Raw genomic sequence first — 27,706 nt, 5'->3', positions numbered from 1 at the left:
AACACACACACATACATACATACATACATACATACATACATACAGGGTGTCCCAGGAGGAATGGAACAAATTATAAATTATATAAAATAAAATTCAGTTTGAACCTCACAGGAAACACGTTACATCTCTGCTACAAAGACCAACTGGTTAATGCTGTTTAGAGACATAGTAGCTGTTTCTTGTGAGAACCATCAGGAACACACAAATACATTCAGCATGCAGAATGTAGCGTTATAGTACGCCAAAGCAGGTTACTCATACACAACCACTGGCTGTAAAGGGTTAAGAGAAATGATCTGCTATGTGATTAACACTGACTTCACCTCTTTGCCTTCTGCCATTTTCACTCAATTATGCCAAGCCAATCTTATCGGCTTGTGGGATGCAATGGGCTACATGGTGGCAAACCATTATCACATAAGTTTAATCTAGGCTTATATGCACTTCTTGCCTTCAAATATTAGGCACCTTAATACCCGTACCAACCTCAACATTCTCTTTTCAGCAACTTCTTGGAGTTTCTCTCACTATGCTCTGTTAATAATGTTATATTTTAGCGTCCTGTTGCACTGATTTATGTCCATGATTTATTACAACCATCTTACAGTGCATACATTTATTCACCTTACTCTTCTCTCTTGCACTACATGTTTCAGCACAAAAGTGCCATCTTCAGGTGCTTTTCGATGTACGTCAAACTACTTCATTGCATGCCCTGCTGTCTTCATATTAAAATAACTAAAATATATATTCATCATATATATTGATAAATATTAAATGTTAAAAATATTAAAACTGTTCAGGATTTGTCATCCTTATGTCGTATCTCAATACGCGAGTCACACCTATCTTCTTCTATCGGAGTACTCTTCCTACTTTCGTGTGTGTATTGTGCTTTGTGTTGTGTCTTGCTCCTGTGACTGTGTGTGTTATACTCAACTGTTATACAGTGGAAACATGTGAAATCTTCCCCACTGAAGAAATCCAAAGCCATACACACAAGTTCCGGTAGAGTGATGATCATGTTCTTCTTCGACTGCAAGGGCCCTCTGCTTGTCGAATTTCTCAAGCATGGGGCCACAATCAGTGCACAGAACTATGAAGACATTTTGCAGAAACTGAGATGTGCCATAAAGTCAAAACGCCCTGGAATGCTATCATATGGCATTACCCTTCTTCATGATAATGCGCGCCCCCACACTGCCAACTCTGTGAGGAATACGCTACAGAGATTTGGTTGGGAAGTGCTTCAACATCACCCCTACAGCCCAGATCTCTCCCCATGTGATTTTCACATTTTTGGAGACCTCAAGAGAGATAGTTGTGGACACTGGTTTGCATCAGACGAAGACGTGTGTTGCTGGATAAAGATGTGGTTCTGTAGACAGTCCACATGCTTTTTCAAGGATGGGATTGACTGTCTTATCTCCCAGTGGGATAAATGTATTAACAGTTTTGGAAATTACTTTTGAGGTAAGAAATGTTCTTTAATATGTATTGGCTTCTGACCTGTTTTCATTTGACTGCCCCTCATATTAACATAAATCCTGTCAAAATTTCATATTTTTAATTGAAGTAAATAAACTTTTATTTGTAAGCTAACTCCAGTTTCTCCTCACAATGAATATGTCACACTTTTCTTAAAGACAATATTCCTTTCAATCACACTTTATCCATTCTCTTCTCTGTTTCACATATGAAATATAAAATGAAGGATGTACTTCTCTAATATCCATTCAATAGCTACTTTCACTGAAAATTTCTTTTGCTTTAGTATTATTTTAATATTTATGTCCCAACTGATGTTGTTACCACCAAATTCTACCCTAACCAAATTCAATTTTAACACATGACTTGATCACACACACACAAAAACCTGTAATCAAAATTAATTTTGGTGAATAAAACAGCATTTCTTTTTATTAGAGCATAAATATCCACATAAAATATCACAGGCATGAATGATTTCTGCTGCATTTTTGGAAATAACTGAAGGTACAATGTTTCATAATTAGTTTTACAGTGTGAGAAGAAGCAAAGTAACTTGGTTTGAAATTACTGGCATACTGCCATACAAGCAGAAGCAAAACACAAAACGTTTCAAGCTTACTGCACACAAAAAAAGGAACAAAAACATCATAAAAAGCTACAGCTGATACAAAGCCCAGGCATGGTGAGTGAGAACATGTAACTTACAAACAAGTCAATTTCTCCAGTTATGTTAGAACATTCAGCTCATGGGTTTACTGTAAGTGTGCCAATTGAGGAAGAACTGTAGATTAACTATCTGACATCATCACTAAGTGCAAAGCTGAAATTTCTTTATAAATGACCGTTATTTTTGGGTAGTAAAATCCATTTAACATTACCACTTTCAGCAAGTTTCTTCATCAGGAAATTTAATTATCTAAACAAACGAAAATTTGGTATGTAGTCTGACAACTTCTGCATCAGCTAGACTGTGGAATGACTTGGCAAGGTCAGGGGAAATAAAACTTCAAGACATACCAAATATTCCCACGCTATAACCAGTTATCCTCAGAATGTGGCATACACTCTGCCACAGGACCAGCACCATTCCTGGCTGTATTATCAAAAATGGGACTTGGGATATCTGCAGCCTGATTTAACGAGCTGCAGTGTTTCAGGATTGTGTTCACGTGGTTCTGCTGACACTGAGTCTTCTCTCAGGTCTTTATATCATGTATTGTGGACAATGCTGCCAACATTTTAGATGTATGAACTGCCCCCATCTTTAGGGTACATTTGAGTATGATGGGTGAGTGTTCGTATATACGCATAGATTTTGGTACAACAGACCCATGGGGAGAAAGGGTGGATTGGGGGGAGGCCTGGTGCCCAGACCAACAAGGACACTGGACACAAAGAAGTCACCAAACAGTACATTTTAGGGCCACTGAGTTCACCATAAAACCACTGGCAACAGGTGCTTCCAAGTGCTTACCCTACTCACTTTAACCCTGAAGATGCTGGCAGCAGCACATGCTAAAACTGCCCACAACTACATGGTGTAAAGACCCATAACTTCAATGGTGAACCAAGATGAGAGCCTAAAATCAGTAATTATGCTTGGTTCTGGTTTGAATAATCCCTAAAATGGGATGGTGAACATGTCAGATGGAATGGTAACACGAAGACTGCAGCGTCCTCTGACAAGGACTGAAAAATACTGGAAAGAAGAGATGGATAATAGCCTGTGGCAATGATGTATATACCATATCAAGAGGCTAGAATGATAAACTCAAATTAGCCACTGTAAATACAGCCACATAACTTCTCCAACTCACACCACCACTCGACATCACCAATAAACAGGATAGGGCAGTAGTGAGGTCACTGGTTTGGACTGCATCTGGATAATTGGCTGTACTGACTCATGTTTTCTGTGGTTTTCTGCTGTCTGTCAATGTGAATGCAAAGGTATTATTTTTTTTATTGCTAGTAGGGTGGGACTAAGTCCCTTGTACTGTGGCCACTTCTGGCCTATTGTACCAGCCCCAGATGATAGGTGAGGGTGATTGTGGAGCAATTGGTGGAATAAAGATTGGCAGGGGAAACTGAAGTACTCAGAGAAAACCTGCCCCAGCGCCACTCTGTCCACCACAAATCCCACTTGACCAGACCCGGGATCAAACCCGGGCCACCGCGGTGGGAAGCCAGTGATTAACTGCTTGAGCTATGGCGCAACCCTTAATGCAAAGGTAACTTCCCTGTGAAAGGGGAGTTAAAGATACAGCTGTCTCTGTGCCTAAGCACCATGCCATAAAGCCACATAGGAGAAATGGAATAAAAGCTCCACACATTACCATCACTTCAGCTGTGAAACAGAACCAAGTATCCTTTGGATAAGCCCCTGGCCCAGTCTGGTCATGACACCAAAGAGAAACAGCCTTGCATATGAACCCCAATCATGCAACCTGTGGCCAGTCATTTTACTGATGCAACCATCATGGCTCACCACCATTCTTGGTTCCCAAAAAGTACACCATTAAGTTTCAGAAACCTAATACAGTTTCTTCTCAGGATGTATACAAGATTGCTTTATTGACCAACTCCACAAAGGGGCTTGGTCCTGTTAAAACGTATGTCAGTATGGCACTAGCCCAAGCATACCAGAAACATTTATATTTAATATACTGTTGCTTGCCTGTGACAATTTTTGGCAAATCTTCTCATGCCATGTTGGCTTTGCAGGATCTTCAGGTATAAATATAAAGTCGGCTTCAGAAGACATTCCTGCCATGATTGCCAGGTACCTGTTGGATTAGGGGAAGCATCAGGGGGAAAGTTCAGTGCAAGCACAGAGCAAACTGCAATGCAAAAACATAACAAAGGAGGGAACAGCAAAAATTAAAAACTTGCATGCTGACAGTATAGTGTTACCAATTACTAGGTTGCTGAATGCAGCTGACAGAACTTCTGAAATACTTCACAAGTACTCTCAGCTGTCTGTGGTAACAGACGGGAGGGGTAGCATAAATAATTAAAAAACAATGGATTATTAAAAAATCTGGAAATACCCACTATCCATATTCAACAATGAAAATCACTTAGTAAGTAGGTACTTACAGCACAACTGGTCACTAAATACTGGGACAAATATCTTTTCAACAGAAGAAAGAAACCCTTGTTCAGTGGTAACAGGAGGGTGTGAAGAGCAATAAAATAATTAAAACAGAAAGCTGCAACAGGGTGGGAAGATGCACAGTCTACTGTAAACTGTTGCAACACATATTACTTAAACAGATGTAACGGGTGGTACTTAACCCTTTCACTGCTAGTATGTTAAGTAACTCTCAGTACCCACTGGGCTGAATTATTTTTGAATAAATCTTTTATAAATAATTTAAGTGCAAAGTATGAAAATTTGTGATAAAATGTAACTAATCTTACCTCAGACAGGGAACAGGGATCAGAAGTTGTAAAAATGTTGAATTATTCAGTATTTTTCACAGGGGAAAAGTCCGTTTAAATCAGGGTTATCCAAGATGGCTAAAAAAGTACATAATTCACTATCCTAGTCTTATCACTATGTCACATGTTGACCAAAGTCCACAACTTTATTTAAAACTATTATAGGAATCACTGCACACTACACGAAGCCATTTTTACTAGCCCTGTGAAATACCCACGTCACATGACCACAAAGTGCATGTCTCGCCGTGCAGATGCAACCTTTCACGTTTCTTAAGCTAGAGGGCAAAAGAATGCAGCCATTGAAATGAATGATGCTTCATTACGTTCCCAATAGATGACTCTATGCACCCACCAAGTGTGAATGGATTGGTGCAGAGAAACCCAAGATTTGAAACTCTAAAGTCGCAATACAGGTTGTGTCACTCGCAGCAAGGATGCCATGTTTTTCAGAGATCGACATACGTCGACCGCAGCAGTATAAGGGTTAAATCATTATGGGAATCTAAAATCGATAATTAAGGGTTTATTGAAGTGCTGCAGTTAATATGCAGAACAGATAATCAAGAGTCCACTATATATGTGAAGAACTCCTTACACTTGATGAGAAGCCTCTCAATTTCCATTACACTCATCAAGTCAGAACCATAAAAATAAAAGTGAATGTGATATACTACTTCAGAGATAAAACAAAGAGAACCAGTTCTTACAAGCTATGCTATGGTCTCCTGTGTTATGACACCTTATGATACCTATCAGGCTGCAACATATTACAAACACAACAAAACATGGATGTTCTCACAGCAGTGGCTATGAAGAGAACAGCCCTCTGGGTTGCAATGGCATATACAAGTAGTTCAGACAGAGCCTGACATTCTGGAGGAAAACATCACTCCATCTTCAAGGTGGGAGAGTAAAGGTGTGGCCACACAGAGCGCTACATATGCTATGTTCACTATACGAACAGAAAAATATCTCCCTTCATTGCCAATGTGACTGGACACACAGATTTCCGTATGCCATGCTTGCTATGTTAGTTGCGTTGCAGAGTTTGATTCTTGGCTATATTTTTAAAATGTCGCGCTGGACAGGCATGCGCACTGGGCTCGCTTCCAGGTGTCAACTGCGCGCCTCAGTAATTTCCCACTCTGATTACAACATGTGTTATGTATCATTCAGTGCAGTATTCGCTTAGATGAAAACGACACTGGAGGAATTAATTGAAGAAGTATGGAAGTATCCATGTTTGTGGAACAAAGAGTTGGAAGAATATCGCAACCAGAACATGCGGGATAATGCCTGGGACATGATTTCTGTAGAATTGAATACACTAGGTAATGTACAAACATTGTTCTCTTATCTATAAGTGAAGGACTTAAAATATTTTCATCAACCCCATTCATTCGGAAATATCCTTTAAATTTAACTTCATCTTCGCGTAACTGCTTTATCAGGTGATGAAATTCACAAAACTTTCTTCTTCTTAAGTTCACACCATGCACCCACTTCCTTTTACGTTTACACAAGGAAAGTAACAGCAAAAGATCATCGTTGGAATCATCGCTGTCCCCCCACAGCACACTATCGGCCAACATCTCATTCAAGACTGAGCAGTTTCGTACCAAACATAGCTTTCTGCGTGGCCACACAGTGCAGCAAACATAGCGTACACAGTATACGTAGCATACATAGTGCTCTGTGTGGCCACACCTTAAGCCAAGCACAAAACCAGCAGGTGTCGTATATACATACGATACCGCACGCACGTAAACTACACAACTAACAATAAGAACATACAACCAAGAGAAATAATAGACATCTTCTACCATCTGGAAGAAAAAAGCAACATGACCCAATGCTGGTTCACGATTTTTAACATAATAACTAATTTTTTACATACAAAAGATTTTTAATACAATTTTAAATACATAGGGAAGCTATTTTATGGAAAAGTGAACATCACATTGCGTGCAGTGGGAAACCCCAATCGAATACCCAGCAAATACGCTTAAACGAAACATCACTCGTAAATCTACACGTCAACATGGCTGCATAGGGCAATCTGTGATATAGTGAGCGCTATTCATAACCTAAGTGCATAATGTTAAAACATCTTATGTGACAGTGTTTCCTGTTCTGAAGATGATTCTTTTGAATCAAAACATGTAAGGCGAATAAAGACTGAAGTGTTGTAAACCTGTATGTCATACTGGACTGAAAGTTATCTACTTTGTAATTGATAGTGTGATGGACCAAAATGAGACAAATCAAATAAATGCATATAAAATTCCTTAAATTGCAGCAAAAGGTTTATGTCCACTGTACAACAAAGCCACCCTTTAATCAACCTTTTGCCATACTACTCAGATTTACAGTCTTAATGCTATCACATCAGTCAGTTTCAATGTGCATTGTACATAATATGTAAAGCACATCATGGTAACAATTCACTCCAAAATGCCTCTTCAAGAAGGAAACTAAAGAACGCCCATGAATTACTTCCCACAGTGCAGGGTCCATCTAAGAAATCTTCAGTCAGGATGCCAGCACACTGGCCAAGTTAAATCCAGTGTGAGTCACTAAGATACTACAAAGGCAATCCACAGTCTTGCACCACTCTCGAACAGCAAGAGGCCAGTTGAGTCGAGCAAAGCGGAGGGTCTGTCTTTGTAATAAATAAGTGAGCCAGACTCAGTCTGCCTCACCTTCACTCTCATTGGTTGCTGCCAGCAGCTTTATGACCTGGCCAAGAAAATTCTGCTACAGAAAACATTATCTTGAATGGACACTGCACAGCATCCTAATGCTGCTGAAATCAGTTCAAACCTTCGCGAAAAACGCATAATTTGCTCATGATATGTATCTCCTCTCTCATAACATCCCGTTTCTCAACTAAATCTAGGTGGTGCCTAGCTACCAACACATTTCAAAACCTGTCCCACACAAACTCCTGATGTTCTGAGTTCCATATCTCATGTTCTCTTCCAGCTGTGTAACTGATACCAAACATTCTAAAACAAACACATTCTCGATACAGTGAGTTTCCAGCTTGTCCTTCGAGCCAGAGAGCTACCCCTTGCTGGTTCTCTGTAATTACAAAAAATTAGCTCAAGAAAACATTCCACAAAGATACCAACAATCTTACACCATGTAAGCCATTACATTTAGCAAAATCCTACAAACACACCATTGCAAACTCATGCCAAAGAAGCCAGGACGTTTACAAGGTAAGGACAACCAATGCATTCCCCAGGGAGCTGGCAACTTGTTATTGGGTTCATTTCTGGTTATTGCCACCAGTATGTACAACACGATAACTTTTTACATAATATATGTCTTGCCTGCTCCAACTTGTCGCAAAGTTTGGTGGGCCAGTCCCGAGGGGGTGGCATTTCAGGAACAAAAACATAATCTGCCTCACTAGTCAATGCAGTGACAATAGCCAAATACCTAAATGGGAACATATCAAAATATTATGTTACTAAAGAAAACATTAAAAATACAAGGAAATATCTCCTAAAACATAAAAAAATGTAAAGCTATCCTTGTAAATGACCGTAGATGAACATAGAGTTGTGAGATGTCGAGGCTCCTACATTTTCTAGACAATAGGCAGTGAGGTTGTCAGCCTTATGTGCCAACTGCCCTTTACCCACCTAGAAGATCCCTGGTACTCATTTCTGTTAGAGAATGAGTTGACTCCAGGGCCACAGCGTGGCTGGAAGGATTAGATCAATTACAAAATCCAGTGACCTCATCAGGAATCAAACCCACAACCTTCTGGCTTGTAGCATAGTGCCTCAACTATGCTACTGCATGCATACTGTGCACTTATGTTAAAATTTGTATTTCATCTTAAGTTAATTAAACTCAATTTCATCTCTCACAAATTATATCAATTATATACTAAAACTTCATATCTTCAGCAAAAACTGTCTTAATGTAAAAAAAAACTAAAGCTGTTCCTGTAAAAGGCCATGAAGGTCTATAGGGGTGTGAGAAGTCAAGGCTGCAACCATCTTCTAGCCGGTAGGCTCATAGATGGCAGTAAGGTTGTTGTCAGCCTTACATGCCAGCTACCCTTTACCTCCAAGGAAAATTCGTGATACTCATTTCTGTTAGAGGCTGAGTCAACCCCAGGGCCATAATGCAGCTGGAAGGATTAGGTCAATTGAAAAATCCTATGACCTCATCAGGATTTGATCCCACAACCTTCTGGCTTGTAGCATAGTGCCTCAACCAACTACACTACTGTGTGCCCCCTTAAAGATCTTGAAAATATTCAAAAGCTGAGAGCAATCTACAAGGTGGTATCGAAAATTTCCTGGACTGTTACTGTTAGAACTGCCTCAGCGAAAGACGAGGGGAGGCCAAGGTCACACCAGTCTGCCACGTGACACCACGCTGTGAACATGCATTCTTTTTACATGAGTGCTTTTTTGACTTCATGTCTCATTTTGTCTGCGATGAATGGCAAAGTCAAGAAACGTGTCTGCATCAAGTTTTATGTGAAGCTAGTAAATCTGCTATTCAAACGCCTGAAATGCTTCGTGGGGTTTTTGGAGATTAATTTTTTGGGAATGCCATTCACGTTTCAAGGCTGGTCAAGTGTCAGTTGTAGATGATGAACGTTTAAGGCAACCAAACACGAGCAAAACAACATAAAATGTTGAAAAAATTCAAGAACTCATCCATGAAGACTGTCATTGAACAAGCCATGAGCTCACAGACAATGTAGGGATCAGTTATGTAGTTTGCCAAGAGATCTTAATAGAAAATTTCAATATGCACTGTACTGCTCCTTCATCACAACAACACATCTGCCCACACATCCCCGAAAACAACACAGTTTGTGACTAACAACAGTAAGAAACTCAAACTTCAATCTGGCAACAAAATCCTGTGAGTTTCAGGATTTCCAAGTGGCACATTTGCAAAATCAGAAATGTCACCTTATGTAACAAATGTCAGACTTTCCAAATTCAGACATTCAACGGATATGAGAAACAGACACACCGATTTTGATGGCACGTTACAAAAAATTCACCTCTTTCATTGTGCTCCAACACTTCTACTTACCCACAGTGCCTGCCCATGACCTCCATAATGAATGTGCGTTGATGTGAGTATGCAGTAGAAACAATTGCATCAATTGCCTCTATGATACGATGGAGAGCAGAATCTGTACCAATGGTCATGTCGGTACCACAGAAGTCATTGTCTATAGATCCCACCATGCCTGCGATGTGCAGATGTGCATACTTTGTCTGCTGATCCTTTGTAATCTGACCTAAAGGTGAGAAAATTGACTGCTGGATTTAGGGTTCTCACAGCAATGCCTATAAAAAGTATTATCTTCTGGGATCCGACACTATGTAGCCCGGTTGAAGTCCTCAGAAGTTTCAGAGGAATGTACTGCATCCATCTTCAATGTAGAAGAGTAAGCCACCTTCTTCTTGCTTGGCCTATTCTTTAACCCTTAAGATGGTGGGAGTATGTCCCTCCAAAAACTTCAGTGGGTTTCCACCTGACTACACAGCATCGTGTCCCAGACAACAGCACTCTTCATGGAAATTCGGACCATGCCATAGCTCAAGCAGTTAGTCACTGGCTTCCCACCGTGGCGGCTGGGGTTTGATCTTGGATCTGGTCAAGTGGGACTTGTGATGGACAAAGTGGAGCTGGGGCAGGTTTTCTCCGAGTACTTTGGTTTCCCCTGCCAATCTTCATTCCACCAATTGCTCCACAATCACCCTCACCTATCATCTGGGGCTGGTACAATAGGCCAGAAGTGGCTGCAGTACAAGGGACTTAGTCCCACCCCACTAGCAATAAAAAAAATGGAAATTCGGAAGTTCTATCTTCTGGGATGTAAGGCCATGTAGTCAGCTGAAAGTCAACTCTGAATTAGTTGACTTACAACAGACTTCACGATGTTATATTCCAGGAGACAGAACTCTTCCACTGCTATGAGAACCTCATATCCTTAAAAAAAAAACTGATTATTCAGCTACCCTACAGTTCGACTTCAAGTAACTTCTGAATGAGTAACTCAAGGTTGTGGATTTTCTAGGTTACTTCAGATGTTATTTAACACTGCTGTATGAAATGCCAGAAGCTATTTAGTGTCAAATAAGAACAGCTGATTATGTAAGGCGAATTGGGGGGAAAAGAAACTGACATGGCAATAGCTGCAACTTACTTCATTATGCAGTTTTCTCCAACTTCCTTCACTTCATCTCTCTTCAGTCCAAACATTCTGCTCAACACCCTGTTCTCAAACACCCTTAGTCTCTGTTCCTCCCTTAACATCAGAGACAAAGTTTCACACCCATACAGAACCACAGACAAAATTATAATTTTGTATATTCTAACTTAATACATTTTTGGACAACAGATAAGAAGACAAAAGATTCTGGACTGAATAGTAGCCAGCATTACCCGAGTTCAATCTTCTCTTAATTTCCTCCTCATTCAGGTTTTGATTTATCATCATCATTTCCAAATATCCAAACTGTGCCACATTTTCAAAACATCTGTTTCCTATCATCATGTCATGATTTTGCCCTGCATTTTGGTGACGAGACAGCAGCATTAGTTTTCTCTCTGTTTACTTCTAGGTCAACCTCCTTCCTTGCATCAATTAAAGTTTGGGGACTTGCATGTCCTTAGTAAGATACTAGCATTATTAGTATTGACCTTTAAGAGATGGGGTATTTAAATTGTGGTAGTTGTAGTAGGCCAGAGTTTATTTACATGCCCGCTGCTCTAGAGGATTACATTTGTGGTCATGTTACTAAAAATGCTGTAACTTATACAATATTTGTGGTAAACGAACAAAATTAACATTGCTTTTATCTAGAAAGAATATAGAATCAGATATTGTAATTGAAAGATTTTAAAATCTGTAAAAATTCTTACACTGATGCAATCTTTTTTTTTTTTAATTTTGAGCGTTTGCCTACAATTCTGCTTTTACCTCATGCACAATCAGTTTCAGCAGTATAAATGTTGGCTCCTGGTTTATCAGTTAGAGGGAGGGGAAGTTTATATTTGTTTCTGCTGAATCATATTCTCAGATTACAGACGTTGCCTAGTACCATACATTCTTGGAACGTTACATCAGAAGGCAGTTGTGTGATACAGATTCAGAATGCGGTACAGATGATTTTGATAGTGGTCACGACAGAAGCTCCGAAAGTGAAGTCGACGAAGAACCATTATCTTCATCAACAACCTGGGGACGACTACACCAGTATCACAGGAGGGGTGTGAATATTTTTTCCGGTGGAGCAGTGGGGATAAATCTCAATGAAGCTCCACATGTAGATAAGGACTCCGCCCCACTCTGCGTTTTCATGCTTTACTTCGCAAGAATTATTCAGCTTCTGGTGGAAGAGACTAACAGAAGCTCCGAAAGTGAAGTCGACGAAGAACCATTATCTTCATCAACAACCTGGGGACCACTACACCAGTATGACAGGAGGGGTGTGAATAATTTTTCCGGTGGAGCAGTGGGGATAAATCTCAATGAAGCTCCACATGTAAATAAGGATTCCGCCCCACTCTGCGTTTTCATGCTTTACTTCGCAAGAATTATTCAGCTGCTGGTGGAAGAGACTAACAGATATTATCACCAGGACCTAGACAGACTTGAAGACAGACCTTCTCCATGCCCTGATGTAAACGACTCTTGAGATGTTTCTGTTTCTAGGAATCATCACTCAAATGGGACATAATATAACGGACAGACTAAAGGACTACTGGTCAACTGCTGAGCAATTTTGCACGCCTTGCTACAGCAACACAATGAAACGCGACCGTTTTCTTCACATTCTTCGTTTTATTCATTTTGCAGATAACAATACAGAAATTGACAGGAATGCCAACAGTTATGACCATCAATGGAAAATTCGGACCATCTTCGATACTCTAAATAACGCATATCAAAAATATTGTGATCCTTCCGAACATCTGTCTGTTGATGAAATAACTGTCAAATTCAAAGGGAGGGTGGTTTTCAGACAGTACGATTCTGAACAGTTTCATTATTTTGTCATGCTGTGGTGCGAGACTTTCGCCTCACCCTTGTGCGAAATATGCTGGAACATGCTGCAAGGGGTCCACCTCTGAATATACCAGTAAAAATCAATGTAGGCTAACAGGGGGTTCTGAAGAACTACAAGAGATTCTCAGCAAAAGTACTCATAGTGTCTGACAAATGATTTTTCTTGCATTATGATTATTATTATTATTATTTTGGAGGGGGTAGGTGTCCCCATGCACTGCGACCAGTTGTTGATCTATTGTGCATCCCCCTTTAATTATTCTACTAGTCGCCATGCCCTTCCAGTACTGGTGCTCACTATCAGCCCCGTTCTGCCAGCGAGGTTGGCCCTCTCTGGCAGTGGTCCCCGATAGTTCCCCATCCACCGGAGGAATTGGGAACTACTTGGGCGGGAAACTTTTTTGGCCTAATTTTGCTCAGAGGTCTCCTAGAGACATGAGGATCTTTTATGTACCGTAAATCTATGACATGGGACACACGGCTTGAAGTCCCTCCAGGAGGACTTATTCCCTGAATTTTTCCGCCCTTAAAAATTCCACGACCTCTGCCGGGTTTGAACCTGCATACCTTGAGTCATGAGGTGGGAACGTTACCCCTAGACTATGGAGGCCGCTTTTTGCATCATGATACTCAATATTTTTACTTTCCGGGAATAACATGTTGTAAAACTATCATGCAACATTCAGTAATTTATATACACTACTTGCTGATTCTGATTAAGGGTTAAGATGAAGGTAAGCACTAAGGTTATGACTAATGCATTTACTGCATTTTATACAATTTTTCATCCATCCCCAAAACAGTGTAAATAGTTCATTCCTTTCCATAAAGATAATTCATGGTACTCACCAGTCCGTACAAGTTCTTCAAGAAGACTTGACCATTCTGAACGAAATAAATTGGCACCTGTCAATGACCCATCACCACCAATTACCACCAAGTTGGTTATACCTCGGTCCACCAAATTCTTTGCAGCCTTCAGACGTCCAGACCGTTCTCTGAACTCCAGGCAACGTGCTGATCCAATTACTGTACCACCCTACAAAGGTGTACACACAGAAGTTTACGAAATGCTTTCCATGTGCAAATAATTATACATGAACTTTTATCGCAATAAAATTTTGTCTTCCCTTCAAGGTTTCTTAATAACAATACTCAGGGCAGTTGGTTGAGGGGCTATGCTACAAGCCAGAAGGTCGCTGGATTGAATCCTGATGATGCCATTGGATTTTTTTCAATTGACCTAATCCTTCCAGCCGCACTATGGCCCTGGGGTTCACTCAGCCTCTAACAGAAATGAATACCTGGAATCAATTAAATAATTTTCCTGAGGAGTAAAGCGCGGCCGGCGCGTTAAATCTGACCTTACCGCCATCTATGAGCCGACTGTCTAGATAATGTCGGACCCTCAACATCTCACAACCCTATGGGCCTTCACAGCCTGGTACAGGGATAGCTTTACTTTTTACTTTTTTAATATACATGTGGGTTAATTAATATAAATGGAATTCATACTAAATTACCTACAAAGACATGGTATAAAAAACTTGATCCAGTATTACCTCATACATCAAAAATTCCATATATATAACTTCAAAGCCAAATCTGCCTTGTTACAACTGGCCCTGAATATGGAGGTGATACATTCCTCAGAAACATCAACTGACTTTCAGTGGACTATGTGATGTACATCCATAAAACAGAACTCTTTATTTCTTTTAGTGTTTACTTCTTATTAACCACTTACATACAAATTATTTTTGCGATGATTACAAGGGTGAGTCAGAAAGTATTCACAATTAATTTTCATTATATAATACAATTAAAATGAGTGTGTACAACAGAATAATTTTTCTACATGACCCCTCCACGGTGACAGGTTCCCATAGTTCCACAGAAAAAAAGTTTTTGGTTGAACGCCTAGCCACACATGCCTTCTTGGTCACTGGAGAAATGGCAGCCTTTCAAAGCATCTCTGAGTGGATCCAAAATGTGACAGAAGGTGACTGATTAGGACTACACACATAATGCTTCAACACCTCACAGTGCAGTTGCTGGAGGCTTTCAGTGGTGTAGGTGGCAGTGTCCGGATCACATTATCACGGAACACTGTGACATATTCTGACAACAGTCAGTGCATCCCCAGAAAAGTTTTAACATCACTGTTCATGCCAGTGGTTGTGTTCTGAACATCTTTTTGACTGGCACTGTCCAATGTATCCATTCCATATTCTGGTGTTTCCTTTCTGGAGAGTAATAATGGACCCACATCTTGTCCCTAGTAACAACACACCTAAAAAAGTGTTATCTTCATTATGACAGTGGTTCAATAGGCATTGGCAGATTGTCAAATAGTTGCAGATGTGCTCTCATGTGTGTTGTTTTGGAACCCATCAGGCACAGACTTCATGAAATGAAATAATTCCATGAGCAGAGCCATGACTGTTGCACCATTTCATTAGCAGTTGCCCGTTCATTATCCAGAATCAAGGCATGGACTCATTCAGTGTTTCCTTCCATAGCGAGTGTGGACACATGTCCTGATCATTCTTTAACAGTGACACTTGTGTGGCCCTTTCTGAACATGATTATTCATTCACACACTTCCCACTGCAATGAAGTACTGTTTCCTTATTGCGCTGAAAGTGTGTGATGGATTTCTGCCACTGGTACAGCTACAGCCCACAAAAATGGTATCACTGCACACTGCTCCTCTTTGGTGCGTATGGAAAGCGGAGCGGCCACAATAACTCTGCCACGAGAACATTACAACTGGCCTGTCAAGGTTGAAAGTATTTCAAAAGCATGCAAGGAGTTCGAAAATAAATCACTGCTGAAATGTTCTGACTCACCTACGTATATGCAGTTAGCCGTACAGACAGACAAACAGTTTCTTGTTGTAATGTTTTATATCTCCTATTTAGTGAAAACCTGGGGTGTAAGAAACACCATTCCTGTAGATTCATTAACCTTTTGCAGGCCACAAGCATATTAGATCAGATTGGTGTATTTGCATTAAAACTGCCACAGCCAATGAGACCTCTTCAGTGTTAATCACTTGGTATGGCATTTGTTATCAAACGGTATCCATGACTATTTACTGATGTTCAGACATGCTTTCACACTATCTATACTTCAGGTCATTCGGAGGTAATGTCATGAAGCACTGTGGATTTTTCTGGGCAACTGTATTTAACCATAAGCATAGTATGTAGTTTGCAGTCAAATAGTTAAACAGGGATTTCAATGTAACTACATGCTATCATACAGCTGAACATAGTGAATACATAATACACCCATGTACTCAGTTTACTGATAGGAAAATCTTACCTTGTGTATAATGGAGGACACAGATGACCATGTAGCTTCAACAATGTTCTCTCCACCATCCAGCATACCTTGGTAACCCTCTTTGATGAAAAACACCTTACAACCTAAGTATATACCCATTCGTACCACAGCTCTGACAGCAGCATTCATACCTGAAACAAGCAGAACTCCAATTTTCAATTTAATCCTATGCAAAAAAAAAAATGTTTTCTTTTCTAGATTAACTAAATACCAGCACAATGGAACTGACAGAAGGGCCCTCTGCCAGAAGAATGAAAGATCTGTTAAAATTAAACAGAGAACAATTAAGATGGGTGGCAGGACTATTTACAGGACACTGCCTCCTTAAAGGACACCTTCTCAAACTGGGATTGACAGATGACCCACTTGTCAGCCACATACATCCTGCGTGATTGTTAGGCCATAGCTTATTTAAGTTTTAGTCACCAATTTTTTATGAAACCAAATGACTACTATTATGCCCCTATATACAAAGTACTGCATTTCATTCAAAGTGTAGGATTAATACAGGGGTAACTAGAAGGGGAAGCACAACAGATCACTGACGATTGCAGTGCAGGGGCTGGATCATTGTGGTTCACCCCTTACACATACATACATTCATTAATTCATTCATTGAAACACCTGCACACAGTATGGACTGCCAAACGTGAAGTCTGATAAACTGACACGCTTGCTTACATGTGACCATCTTCTTTTTGCCTATCCAATGACACATTGCAACTCAAGATTATGGACTACTGGTATCTGATCCAGTGTACCTGGTTAATGGGTACCAACATTTGTGTGAATCTGCTGGGACCATTTTCACTCTTCTACCCTGAAGAGAGAGGATGCAGGTTCCTCTGAAACACTGCCTGCCAAACTACACAGCATCAGACCCTAGATCACCATTATCTTGATACCATGTGAGAACCCAAAATGCCATAATTCGAAATTATCAGTGTACAAATCTTCTCTCCTGGGGTGGGCAGGTTTTTGACGTAGAAGTCACGCGTTAACCAAAGGCAATTAAACTTACAGAAATGCAAGATCAAGTGTAAAGATAAAATTAAATTATTTTATTTCTTGAAGGTGCATAGATCAGTGGAAAGACTTAAGAATATGTATATTTGAAAATGAACAGCTACAAATATTTGGACCTTTATGAGGTAGCCAGACAGAAATGGCAAGAATTTCATTAATGTCTTCTAAATTCATATTTCTCACATAGCATTAATAGGGTGAGTAAATTAAGAATCAAACTAATTCAATATTCAGAACTAATAGTGGAAAAATATCTATAAAATTATAACTGGAAAATACTGTAGAAAATAATCAGCTGGAATAGCAAGATGTAGAGAGAAGATAAAAATAAAGGGATTTTAAAGAGTTTGCAAGAACACAAACCTGAGCCAGAACAAGGCTGAAGGGTATAATTTTGTTGTGACAGTGTTGAACCTTCAAGTTCCATGTGAGCAATGAACTACCTAACACTAAATACCTTCATTAGGTCAGGGAACACATGTTCCTGTGAGATGGTCATAAATTTATAAAACTGCAGTAAACATAATGGGCTCTTAAATATCAGATAGTTTAAATGTCCTTCCAAACTGTGTTACTCTGATCACTCATAATAAGTTCCTTATATTGCATGTGGGTTCTCTGAATGGAACATAGTGGACACATCTGAGCAAATGGGCAGTGTCACACAGATGGCAGCAGTCAAGGGGGAGAAACCATTCAAACAGGACCAGTGAGCTGTCGTTCAGTTCTCTGTTAACCAAAATTCATGGATGAATGCATACTGTGAGTGGAAATGTCTCAAAAAATAATGGTAGTGGAATGGCACTGAAGTTCCATTCAGTTGATTTGCATAACAAGCCTCACTGCTTGACCCGATAATGTGTGACTCATTTGTTTTTGGACCCTCAAGAAAGTGCTACAGGGCCATATGCTCAGGTAGGACCAAGATACCAAAACTATGGTTTCAGCAGCAGCCAAATGAGTTCTTTGCAGAGATCCATTAACTGGTTCAACAATAAGAGGCCATATATACATGGTTATATCTGAGGACTTTAAAAATGGCAGCGAAGTTGTGACAGGTAAAATTTTCATCAGCAACTAACAAATAATAAAAGGGCAGAGGTTATGGCTATGGATTTGATGCTATATTGTGTTAAATCTGTGTCAATTGGTGGAAATCATCAAAAAGTGGACTTATTCTAGACAAGACTCTGTTGCCTTGACCAAAATCTTGACCTGCAGTTTTCCAGTCAGCAAGAAAGTTGTCCATGTGCCTAAGACAAGATGTGCTACTTGTTATGCCTTGGTGTACATGCCACTAATGAGTACATGTAAATACCATTTTAAGTGGATTAAAAAGTTATGTGAAAAGGCAAAATATACAATCATGCGCTTTTATGAAAAATAGCAAACATATCACTACTGAAGACCACTGCAGTACCAACCCATTCTGAATTAACATGTGTAGACAGAGTTAAAAACTGTGGTTAAACTCTCTAGAACAAACCCGAATGGGCTCAAACTGTCAGTCACACACACACAGTTATCTAAACATATCGGGATCATGAGTTCAAAACTGTTAAAAAATCCCATGTATGGATGCCTAATGAGATGCCTTTCTCCATGCCCACAGAAACTATTTTTAACAGTCTTCACTCCTTTTCCCAGATCCATTGCCAAATTGGTGTTGCTTTGTTACTATGGCTTGAAATCCTCAGCTGACATTTATACAAAATGCAATATCTTAATACTTATGGGCATGACAAGTATCTCACACTCATCAACTGTCTAAAATTAAAAAAAAAACATAAGGCAGATTAATATGTGAAGAAAAGATTCATGATCTTTATCTGCATAAGCTGATATCTTCCAGTCCATGGACACCAGGCACAAACATTAACACTTCAAATTCTTAATATTTAATGGCTTTTACTAGCAGCACTATTTGACTTTCACATTAAATTATAATTTTAGCTACAACGTGAAGGCATATTATGGATTTGGCTACAATAAATGAAGACCTAAATATGAAGTTTACTACTAACCCTGTGAATCTCCACCACTTGTGAACACAGCCAAACCCTTCCCTTTATGAGATCCTCTTTCAATGAACCTTTTGTTATCATACACTGCTGAAGGAGACTGATGAACTACATCCCCCGCTTGTGCAGACATCCTGAAAGATTTCTGTAAGAACAGATCATATTTCATCATTCATACACAAATAAAGAAGCATATACTGTATCACGATAAATATATTTCTCAACGGCTGGATCACCCACCTGTACCAGATTTTATCACCATATATTTCATTCATCATATTTAACAAATGTAATGTTACCCCATGTGAATTCATGAAATTGAAATTTAAAAATTACACCAAGTACTGATACTTAGAAAATACACATTATTTAAAATTTATAAATGCAATTTGTTTACTGGCATGTAAATCTGATTATACTGTGCTTCGTCCTTACACTTACAAGGAAATTTCTATATGACACTTACCTGTATCACCAGTCAACGGGGCACTCGATTTGAACCTGCCTAACTTCTCGTCAAGGTGACCTTTAACTAACTTGGCATTGTGGTTGGACGTGGTCACATCGCAAACGTACGAAATGTGCTGAGAATATCTAACATATTTTATGAGCACGCTCAAAGGCACAGCCTTCTGGGATATAAGTTTACTGAATGGAAAGGCTTAATACACCGCCTTGTAAATCTGACACCTTATGTAGCACGATTAACAATGTTTAGAGAAAAGAAAGGATTCTACAACAAGCAGTGCTATTGAATTTTATAGAACAGAATGTGTTGCAAGAAATGTAATTGGTCATTTGGATGACATAACACGTGCGATCTAGAGCAAAAGAATAGCAGCGATGACGTCATCACCCAATTATACATCTGGTAGCGTACTTGGTTGTGGGGCTATGATACAAGACGGAAGGTCGCGGGTTCAAGTCCCGATGACGTCACTGGATTTTTTTCAATTGACCTATTCCTTCCAGCCACACAATGGCCCTGGGGCCGACTCAGCCTCTAAGAGAAATGAGTACCAGGAATTAATTAAATAATTCTCCTCGGAAGTAAAGCGCGGCCGGCGCGTAAGGCTGACAACCTTACCACCATCTTTGAGCCGATTGTTTAGATAATGTGGGACCCTCAACGTCTCACAACCCTATGGGCCTTCACGGCCTGTTACAGGGATAGTTTTACTTTTTACGTACAGCGCATGCTTGTAAATTAGCCAACTACTTCAGTGACCTATTATTTTCCCTTGTTCCTATAGTTTGGAATTCTCCGCTATAGGCGCTGCACTCACGAGTATACAACTAACGAAATTAATGATGTACCATAACAATATGAGCCAAAAATATACACAGAAAGACCATCACATTCCACTAACTCATACACAAAACTGATTATCAAAGTAACTGATTAACTAAACCTTCTGAACATAAAATATAAGTGTTCACAACAACTTTAACATTAGCATTAATACCAGTAAAAAAAAAAATGAAAAGGCATAAATCGCCAGGTGGTGAACAAATTCCGGCAGAACTTATTAAAGCAGGAGGCGAAATATTACATTCTATGATCCGTAAGCTAATGACTTCTGTTTGGAATAAGGAAAAATTGTCTGATCAGTGGAAGGGGTCTATTATTGTACCAGTTCACAATAAGGATGATAAAACTGACTGTAGAAATTATCGGGGGATATCACTGCTGTCAACTTCATACAAAATTTTATCCAATATTCTTCTCTCAAGGTTAAGTCCATACGTAGATGAAATTATTGGGGATCATCAGTGTGGGTTTCGACATAACAGATCAACTAGAGATCAGATCTTTTGCATTCGTCAGATATTGGAGAAAAAAGGGAATACAAAGAGACAGTACTTCAGCTATTTGTAGACTTCAAGAAAGCCTATGATTCATTTAGGAGCGAAGTATTGTATAATATTCTGATAGAGTTTGGGATACCCATGGAACTAGTTAAGCTGACTAAAATGTGTTTAAAGGAAAAAGTCCATATAGGTAAACTGTCGTCTGATAAATTTCCAATCCAGAATGGTCTAAGACAAGGAGATGCTTTATTGCCACTCCTTTTGAACTTTGTTTTAGAATATGCCATTAAGAAGGCCCAGGAAAACCAGGTGGGACTGAAATTAAACGAGACACATCATCTGTTGGTCTATGGAGATGATGTGAATCTACTGGGTGATAAGATAGATACCATAAAGAAAAACACACAAACTTTAATTGACTTAAGTAAGGGGGTTGGTCTAGAAGTAAACGCAGAGAAAACTAAGTATATGTTGCTGTCTCATCACCAAAATGCAGGGCAAAATCACGACATAACGATAGGAAACAGATGTTTTGAAAATGTAGTTAAGAGAGTACGATGCTGGCGTTACTGCATTCATGCTATTAAATTTAATATGCGGTAGTGTAGTTGGTTGAGGTATTATGCTACAAGCGGGAAGGTTGCGGGATCGAATCCCGATGAGGTAGATTTTTTCAGTTTACCTAATCCTTTCAGCCGTACTATGGGCCTGGGGTCGAATCAGCCTCTAACAACCTCACCGCCATCTATGAACCGATTGTCTAGAAAATGTCGGATCCTCAACATCTCACAACCCTGTGGGCCTCCACGGCCTGTTACAGGGATACCTTTACTTACTACACGTATTTTATGGAATAATATAGGTTAATTTCCTAAAAACTTCGTTAATTTTCATCATGAGATCAGTATTGTAACTTTCAAAGTACTAAACTTCCTAACTGCATGTATGCATTACACCCAGGCGACGCTTCGTAGAAGGGCTGGTCATGAATTAAAAAAATATTATAGATATAGGAGCTCCGCCATGCTTAATCTCAGCACTAGATGGAGGTGAGTGGTCAGCTTCACGCCCCTGCCGCTTTATCCCCCAGGGAAACAAACCCTATTACACATTTTATATGATGGGTGGGCCCCAGAGCCGGTCTGGACATTGTGAAGAAAAGTATCTTGCTCCTACTGGGAATCGAACCCCAACTCATTGGTCGTCCAGCCCGTAGCCTAGTCGCTATACCTACTTAGATATCCCTGTTATTTAAAAAAAAACGATAGTAAGAATAAATAATCCTACTACACAGAACTATAAGGCTTATTTGGACTCTATCCGTTGTCTGGTATATATAAGACAGAGTCCAAAATAAGCCTTATAGTTCTGTACAGCATACACCATCGTCAGAATCCTTTCAAGCCTGTCAATCCAACTACAGTTGGACAAAATTGTTTCATGACCTTTTGCAGGAACCAAATGGCTCAAATGTAATTACAATTTGAATTAATGTGGTAAGATGATGGAGAAAGACCGACTGCCTGGTATGGGTCTCGAAAGACGAAGCCGAATAAGAAGTTCAAATCTTGGACGGACTTGAAGTGATCTCAGAAAATGAGGACTTAATTAGATTCAAATTTATACAATTTGAGCTCCCATGTTAATGTGAAAATTTCTGTGGCACTCCTAGTTTGCTAAAAATATTGAACTTGTAAGATTTGAGGCTTTCACGGCAATGCTTTTACCGGTTCTCACGGTCTCTTCGCTTGCAGATTTCTTATATTTTTCTTCTACCCTGAAGATGGAGGCGATACGTTCCTCCGAAACGTCGGTTAACACCACATATACACGGTGTCAAATCCCAGAAGACTGCTTTCTTCAATATTGAACTTCTTAGCCGCATCGCTCCTTTTTTCGTGGAATAGAAAATGAGTAATGTTACCTTGTGTACGAAATAGTTTACGTGAAAACCCATATTTCAGCAGTTGTGATATTCCAAACCATCACTCGGGATCGCCAGACGTTTTCGTATTTTAATCGTGGGAATATCACATATTTGCCTTTCATTCCTAAGAACTGTTCTTAGTAAGGATATTATCATCAGTGTGTGGGCCGTGCCATAGCTCAAGCGGTTAGTCGCTGGTCTGGTCAAGTGGGATTTGTGGTGGACAAAGTGGCGCTGGGGCAGATTTTCTCAGAGTACTTCGGTTTCCCCTGCCAATCTTCATTCCACCAATTGCTCCACAATCACCCTCACCTATCATCTGGGGCTGGTACAATAGGCTAAAATTGGCCGCAGTACAAGGGCCTTTGTCCCACCCCACTAGCAATAAAAAAAATCATGTGTCTGGTTCAAACCTCCTGCTCGTATGAACTTTCCCTGTCAAATTCGGTGTCACAATGAATAACTTGTTTCAAGATAGCTTATATCGTCCAAGACTTAAAGTGCCTTTCACTCTCTCCAAAGATTAATTCGTTAATGATATCAGGAATGCTGACACCCGAAAGATGTGCAGTATTTTAATATGAAGTGGGATTTGAGGATCAGTTTTGAACGAGAAATTGCATTCTTTACACACAGGTTGCATAGCGAAATTATCAATTGTGTTTCTCTGCTTATCAAATTTTACAACTTAAAATTATTACAAAGCTCTTACTTAACTGTTGGGGGCTGAGCTAAAGTTGGTGCGGACCGCATCCTGGCCGCGGGCTGGTAGCTGCACATCCCTAACCCATTCATTTTCCGGAGATGTTCGATTCAAATATCGGTAGGGTTAACGCCTACCCCAACACTTTCTAGATCGTCTCTTGTAGTTAGAATATCCAATTAATCCAAAACGACTCTCAAATCCGCATCGATACAGTTTATCGTAGACTTAACATACTAACTGATATAGAGTCGAACATTTTTTTAACTGCCTAGAGGCGAAGACTGGGGTGTGGTCAGGTCACACTGCGGCCCTACTTCAGGCGCACGCGCCCCGTTGGTGCCGCATATCCTGAAGATCTTCGAAATGTGTTGGAGAAGGATGGAGAAGATCAGTTGGACCGATTATGTAAGAAATGAAGAAGTGTTATTTACAGTCAGTGAGCAGAGGCATATCCTACACGAAATAAGAAAACGGAAGGCTAATTGGATTGGCCATGGAGAAGATCAGTTGGACCGATTATGTAAGAAATGAAGAAGTGTTATTTACAGTCAGTGAGCAGAGGCATATCCTACACGAAATAAGAAAACGGAAGGCTAATTGGATTGGCCATATCTTACGCAGTAACTGCCTTCTAAAAGATACTGAAGGAAAGATAGAGGGGCGGATAGAAGTGACCAGAAGACGAGGAACAAGACGTAATAAGATGCTGGATGACCTTGGGGACAGAAGAGGATATTCTCATTTGAAGGAGAAAGCTCTAGATCGCATTAAGTAGAGGAACTTTTTTTGGAAGAGACTGTGGACCTGTCGTCTTGACAGATTACTGATGAATCCTGAAGATATTTATTACCGCTTTCGGGCCTTAGGCTATATAACGTACAATGACTGAATCAGAGAATACCGAAATTGGAATAGACGTAGGAGTTCGAGTAAGCCGTGGCCTAATTCGTGGCACTATCCAGGTATTTTCTTCGAAATCCGTCAGGGAAGTCGGATAAGGCAGCCCCATGAATATGCTTTTTACTTTTACTCAATCTGTTCCTCTTATACCTTACTGTGATTTTTTTTTTTATTTTGATCAAGGCTCCTTGGACAAGTTATCCGCTCGTCGCAAGTCCTCCACCTAAACAGAGGATAAACACATACACATACCAAATATCCATGCCTTATGTGGGATACGAACCCACGAACACTGAACTAGGACACCACAACAACAAGAATTTCACTAGAATACTATTCTACAGCAATCTTATGAATCATTTACTACGTACGCATCGTTTCAGAATACACCGGTAAACATTTGTCTATATATAATAAGTCATTATGTTATAAAATAATGTAGAGAGAGTCAGGTGCACTACAATAAAGAACTGCATGTAATCAAATCATTTGTATACATAGCTGTTTTGATGCCTATCCCATATACTATTAATACTTGCCATAATGAACAATTTCAAATAAAGATGTTAAATTTTGATACTATACATCTGAAGCATCTACGATTTATTTTCTTAGTCAACGCCCTTTTTTTTTTTTTTGTTAAAACAACACTTCACTAACATCTGTCAGTCAGGAGGAACTGGGAAGGGGGACTATCCCCCTCCTCCAAGTTAATTTTACAAACCTTAAGCATTTCTGACCAGATTACAAATTTGACTACACACACTAAACCTGCACATTACACAAAAAGGAACTTCTGTCAAACAGTGAAGCAATCAGCAAGGAAAAGCTTCTGAACAATTAATTTCAAAGGAATTACGACACATTCGAACAACTGTGTGGTGTCTATATAGTGTCTACGAAAGACTGATTACACTTTTTAATTATGTTACAGCACTCACGTGTCACTGCCAGCCCCGAGAGATACTCGGGGCTGTTGTTCAACATATACAGAGTTTACAGCTATGCTCCCTGCCAAAATGCCTGCTTTCATACGAACACTGCGATCTTAGCTTCCAATGCTATCACCATGTGTGGCTACTATGCTACGTTTTCATAAAAGTTTGTACCATCTTTCATTTCCTTCCCCTAATTTCAACTTTCTCTAAGGTATACTGCAGCAAATTTATCAAACTTGTGGCTGATGGTGACAGCAGTAACGGGAGAACAAATATAAAATTTGGTAAAAATAAAAAACACAACACCCTTGGAATTGTGATGGGTAAGTCATTTTATAGGAGACCTTAGTGGACAGCGAATACAAGGGGTGCCCCAAGTAAACAAGGCTCTATAATGTCACGTGCCGCCTAAAGCCGGAACATCGAGTCAGAGCAGGCGTATACTGCTAGACAATGGCTTGTTTCCGGATAGAGACATCCATTGCCACGCAAGGGCTCAGTAGGCGTTGTTCCCGCAACAACCAATAGACCAGCTACAGATACACTAGGTAACACAGGAAATGAAACCCTTCAAGAAGGTGCCTTATAGTCCGTCTCGCTGTAGGAGGAAAGAGACCAAAGGGAACACAGAACAGATCAGATCATAGAAGGCTGGAGCAGGATGAGACCAGAGAAGAACAGAAAGAAGACCAACTCGGGGGTCAAGCCAGAGGAGATCAGACCACTGGCAAACAAAAAAGAGCTGCAGAAACCAGAACACGAAACGTGAGAGTCGATGGACTAGGCAGGTCTCGTCATCTGGAAGACGTTATTTCAGAGTGACTGTAGTTGTGTATGAGTTATCCATTAAACAGCTTCGTCTAGTCCAGAACCCACTAATTTCTTGTCGCATTACCTGGATATGAGACAATATAAATTATCCCCCGCCCCACTGAAGTGACTTCAACTGCTGGCAAGGAGACTAACCAATGAGCACAGCCTTTGTTTAGACATCTTTGAGGTGATGACACAAAATTTTCTGAAATGACTGCACAACAGATGCACTCCTTTTGGTTACAATTATAAATGGAACTTAATGCATGGGACACAATGAGGTCCACTCCTGTACAGTAGCATCATGAAATGGTCTTCATATACTGAAACTTTTACATGTATCATCAATCAGCAAATTAACCAAGTGAGCACATAAAACTGAAGAAGTGTATCTTCTGGGATATAACACCATGCCGTCTGTTAAAAGTAAACGGACGTTTCGGAGGAACATATTGCCCCCATCTTCAGGGTAGAATACACCAAGCAAGATACCAAAGTGAAAGCAGGTGGCAAGGAGAATAATGGTTGGCCAGAAATTCTGGATTATATAAGCAGAAGGAAACATGGAAGACTGAAACTCGGTTCCTACTGACGCACCGTGGGACAGAACGAAACTGCTGGGTTCTTACATGACCACCAAGCGAACCAATGGGAGACAAGCACAGCCCTGAAAAGGGGCGGTTTTGCTGGTCTACGATGAAGACGGAAAAAACGTGTGTGTGATGGGCAGGCAACTGACATATAAGGAAGAGAGGTAAAGTGAGTTGCAGCCATGCTGTGGGGGACAAGGGGGCAGAGGTAGCATATTTTGTGCCCTGATAATGGCAGTGTGCATGGATATGTCTAGAACCCAGATCTGCTGTCATATGATGGCGAATTCCTACAATCTTTTTGGAGTATATGAGGGGTTCCCATAACTTGACACCATAGTCCGCTGAAGGGGAACTGCCATTTCAGACAATCATTTCGCCTCTATGTTCAGGCTTGAACAGTAAGACAAGCAAGGAACCAGAAAGGGCGGTGCCATAACTCAAGCAGTTAGTCCCTGGCTTCCCACCGCGGTGGCCCAGGTTCAATCCCGGGTCTGGTCAAGTGGGATTTCTGGTGGACAAAGTGGCGCTGGGGCAGGTTTTCTCAGAGTACTTCGGTTTCCCCTGCCAATCTTCATTCCAACTGCTCCACAATCACCCTCACCTATCATCTGGGGCT

At 40.2% G+C, this 27,706-nt stretch overlaps 1 protein-coding gene across 3 annotated transcripts in view; it reads right to left on the bottom strand.

Annotated features, from left to right (window-relative positions):
* Positions 1-20,016, bottom strand: part of LOC111866659 (ATP-dependent 6-phosphofructokinase) — a 54,485-nt gene extending 34,469 nt beyond the window's left edge. The window contains exons 1-6 of one of the 3 annotated variants that reach the window (XM_023855833.2): positions 19,868-20,016; positions 19,405-19,546; positions 16,334-16,485; positions 13,853-14,042; positions 10,015-10,225; positions 8,277-8,385 (exon numbers count right to left, since the gene is read on the bottom strand). In XM_023855833.2, coding sequence (XP_023711601.1) covers positions 8,277-8,385; positions 10,015-10,225; positions 13,853-14,042; positions 16,334-16,485; positions 19,405-19,534 — 792 coding nt within the window. In that variant the 5' untranslated portion in view covers positions 19,535-19,546; positions 19,868-20,016. Of the gene's footprint in view, positions 1-4,168; positions 4,278-8,276; positions 8,386-10,014; positions 10,226-13,852; positions 14,043-16,333; positions 16,486-19,404; positions 19,547-19,867 lie in introns of all 3 variants that reach the window. The other 2 variants (XM_033752368.1, XM_023855832.2) reach the window with 2 other exon arrangements.
* Positions 20,017-27,706: the final 7,690 nt, after the last annotated feature.

The sequence above is a fragment of the Cryptotermes secundus genome, unplaced genomic scaffold (assembly GCF_002891405.2).
Source record: "Cryptotermes secundus unplaced genomic scaffold, Csec_1.0 scaffold2106, whole genome shotgun sequence".
In the NCBI taxonomy this organism is placed as follows: Eukaryota; Metazoa; Arthropoda; class Insecta; order Blattodea; family Kalotermitidae; genus Cryptotermes; species Cryptotermes secundus.
Note: the sequence above shows the minus strand (reverse complement) of the source record. Positions and strands in the feature narration are given on the sequence as shown.